General features: G+C 32.6%; 1 protein-coding gene across 4 annotated transcripts in view; it reads right to left on the minus strand.

Moving 5' to 3' along the window:
- Nucleotides 1-2,054, minus strand: part of LOC107685962 (6-phosphofructo-2-kinase/fructose-2,6-bisphosphatase 4-like) — a 20,319-nt gene that overhangs the window by 1,547 nt on the left and 16,718 nt on the right. For 2 of the 4 annotated variants that reach the window (XM_016482739.1, XM_016482736.1), the window contains exon 14: nt 930-1,192. The exons of 1 other annotated variant lie outside the window; for it this stretch is intronic. In XM_016482739.1, coding sequence (XP_016338225.1) covers nt 1,133-1,192 — 60 coding nt within the window. In that variant the 3' untranslated portion in view covers nt 930-1,132. Of the gene's footprint in view, nt 1-929; nt 1,193-2,054 lie in introns of those variants that run through there. One more of the 4 variants, XM_016482737.1, reaches the window with a different exon arrangement.

Here is a 2,054-nt window from a genome sequence, read left to right on the forward strand (position 1 = left end):
AAAAAAAAAAAAAAAGAATATATCATTATATATTGATATCATTAGCTCAATATCTCCATCCTGACACTGCCCTTTGAGTTCAGGTCAAAGTCCATTGACATAAATCACATTATTGCCTTTTCACGGTTATATGCTGCACATCTCGTTTGTCTGTCATATTCGCATTTTTTTTTTTTTTTGCAGTGTGGTGCAGTTATGTTTTAGATGTTTCAGAAGTTGTTCTGTCTTTGTTCTTCAGCGACAGACAGAATTGTGGGTGAATGTAAAGAGAGACAGGATTTCACTATTTAAATACATTTTATTAGCATCGCAAATAGGCATTACAGTAGAGATGTTTCCTCCTCCTCAGTTACCAGAGGAGAGTTTCACATCATAACATTCCTTAGTGTTTCACAAAACTGAAAAATTTACTATAAATTATTATGTAAATATCTAAAATCATCTAAAATTTCTTTCCAAGATAAGGCTCTATCTCAGCAGTGGCGAACTCCGGTCCTGGAGAGCCGCAGCCCTGCAGAGTTCAGCTCCAACCCTAATTAAAACTCACCTGTCTGTAGCTTTCTAGTAACCCTTCAGACCTTGATTAGCTTGTTCAGGTGTGTTTGATTAAGGTTGAAGCAAAACTCTGCAGGGCTGCGGCTCAACAGGACTGACGTTCGCCACCCCTGCTCTATCTGCTTCAAATTTGACCTATACATGATACACATTCTAACTTTTAAGACAATAATGTCAAATTAACCAGCCAAATCCCAAACTAATTTACATATGTGCCATAAATAAATATCACATGCTACTGGAGTGACTGGTGTTCTTTCATAGCAGCAGTTACATTCATGTGCAGCAGGAACTGAAAAACATCAGTGCGCATTCATGATAAAGTGCAATTTAGTATTAACACGTTGTCAATGAACACAAAATGAACAAAAAAAAAAAGTTAATTCTGTACATAATCATCTCAAGAGTTCTTCACTTCTGAGTTGTAATTCAAAAGGCATTTACTGAGCTGTAAAAATTGCCCCTGATTTCAGAAAATGCCGTAGAAGCATTTAGGAATGTATGAATGTCTACATTCCTAAGAAAGGGGAACGGGAATGGGATAATGGTGTGTGAGAAAGAGAGGAACGAGGTACTGTCAATGATGATCTGGCACTGTTAACAAAGCCTCTTCCGGCAGCCGTGACACATCTACGTTCTGTTTGAAGCAAACACAGGGAATGACGCCACATATTAACAGATGAGGTAAGTGGGTGACGACGATGTAATAGAACTGTGAAAAACTTGCATCAGTGCACACACATATAAAGATATCAAGACCAAAACAATGACCTTCAGCTTATCCTTTTGTAATTAGTCACATAATCATTACACATTTAACATAATATAATCTGACTACTTTTAAATTACTTTTGACCTAACTTGTTTATGACGTTGATTTGAAAAGGATTATCTTGTACTATATTGATACAATATATTCCATTTTTTGTTACCAACGACATGAAGTGCATCAAACATTACGTTACGTCCTGGTTTCCCAAATTGTGGTTTGTGAAGGAACTGCAGGGGGTTCGTAAATTGATAATGCTAATAATTAAATCATAAAAAATGTCAAATTATAAATTGTATTACTTTTTGAATGAATAAAAGCAGTAGGCTTTTTTTCAAAATTAAACATTAAAAAATAAAAGATTTAATTAGGGGAAATAAAAAAAATATGAATTTATTGCCATTGTGTGAATAATATGTAATCATTTAATCAATCAAAAAGTAAACATAAGTAATAATATAATCTATAATACATTTTTGGAATCTGATTATGTAATCCAGATTACATATAATCATTTTAAATATATACATACGTAAAAAAAAAAAAAAAAAAAGAATATGACAAAAACACAAAATTACTAAAACTTAAATTAAAATTTAAATGGAAACACAATATAAAAATAACACCTAATTCAAATTGTTAATAAAACTTTAATAGTATCTCAGTGATACTAAAATAATGCTAAACGCCACTGGACAGGACAAAAAAAAAAAAAAAACAACTGTAAAGA

Source organism: Sinocyclocheilus anshuiensis, unplaced genomic scaffold (genome assembly GCF_001515605.1).
Source record: "Sinocyclocheilus anshuiensis isolate Anshui unplaced genomic scaffold, SAMN03320099.WGS_v1.1 scaffold465, whole genome shotgun sequence".
In the NCBI taxonomy this organism is placed as follows: Eukaryota; Metazoa; Chordata; class Actinopteri; order Cypriniformes; family Cyprinidae; genus Sinocyclocheilus; species Sinocyclocheilus anshuiensis.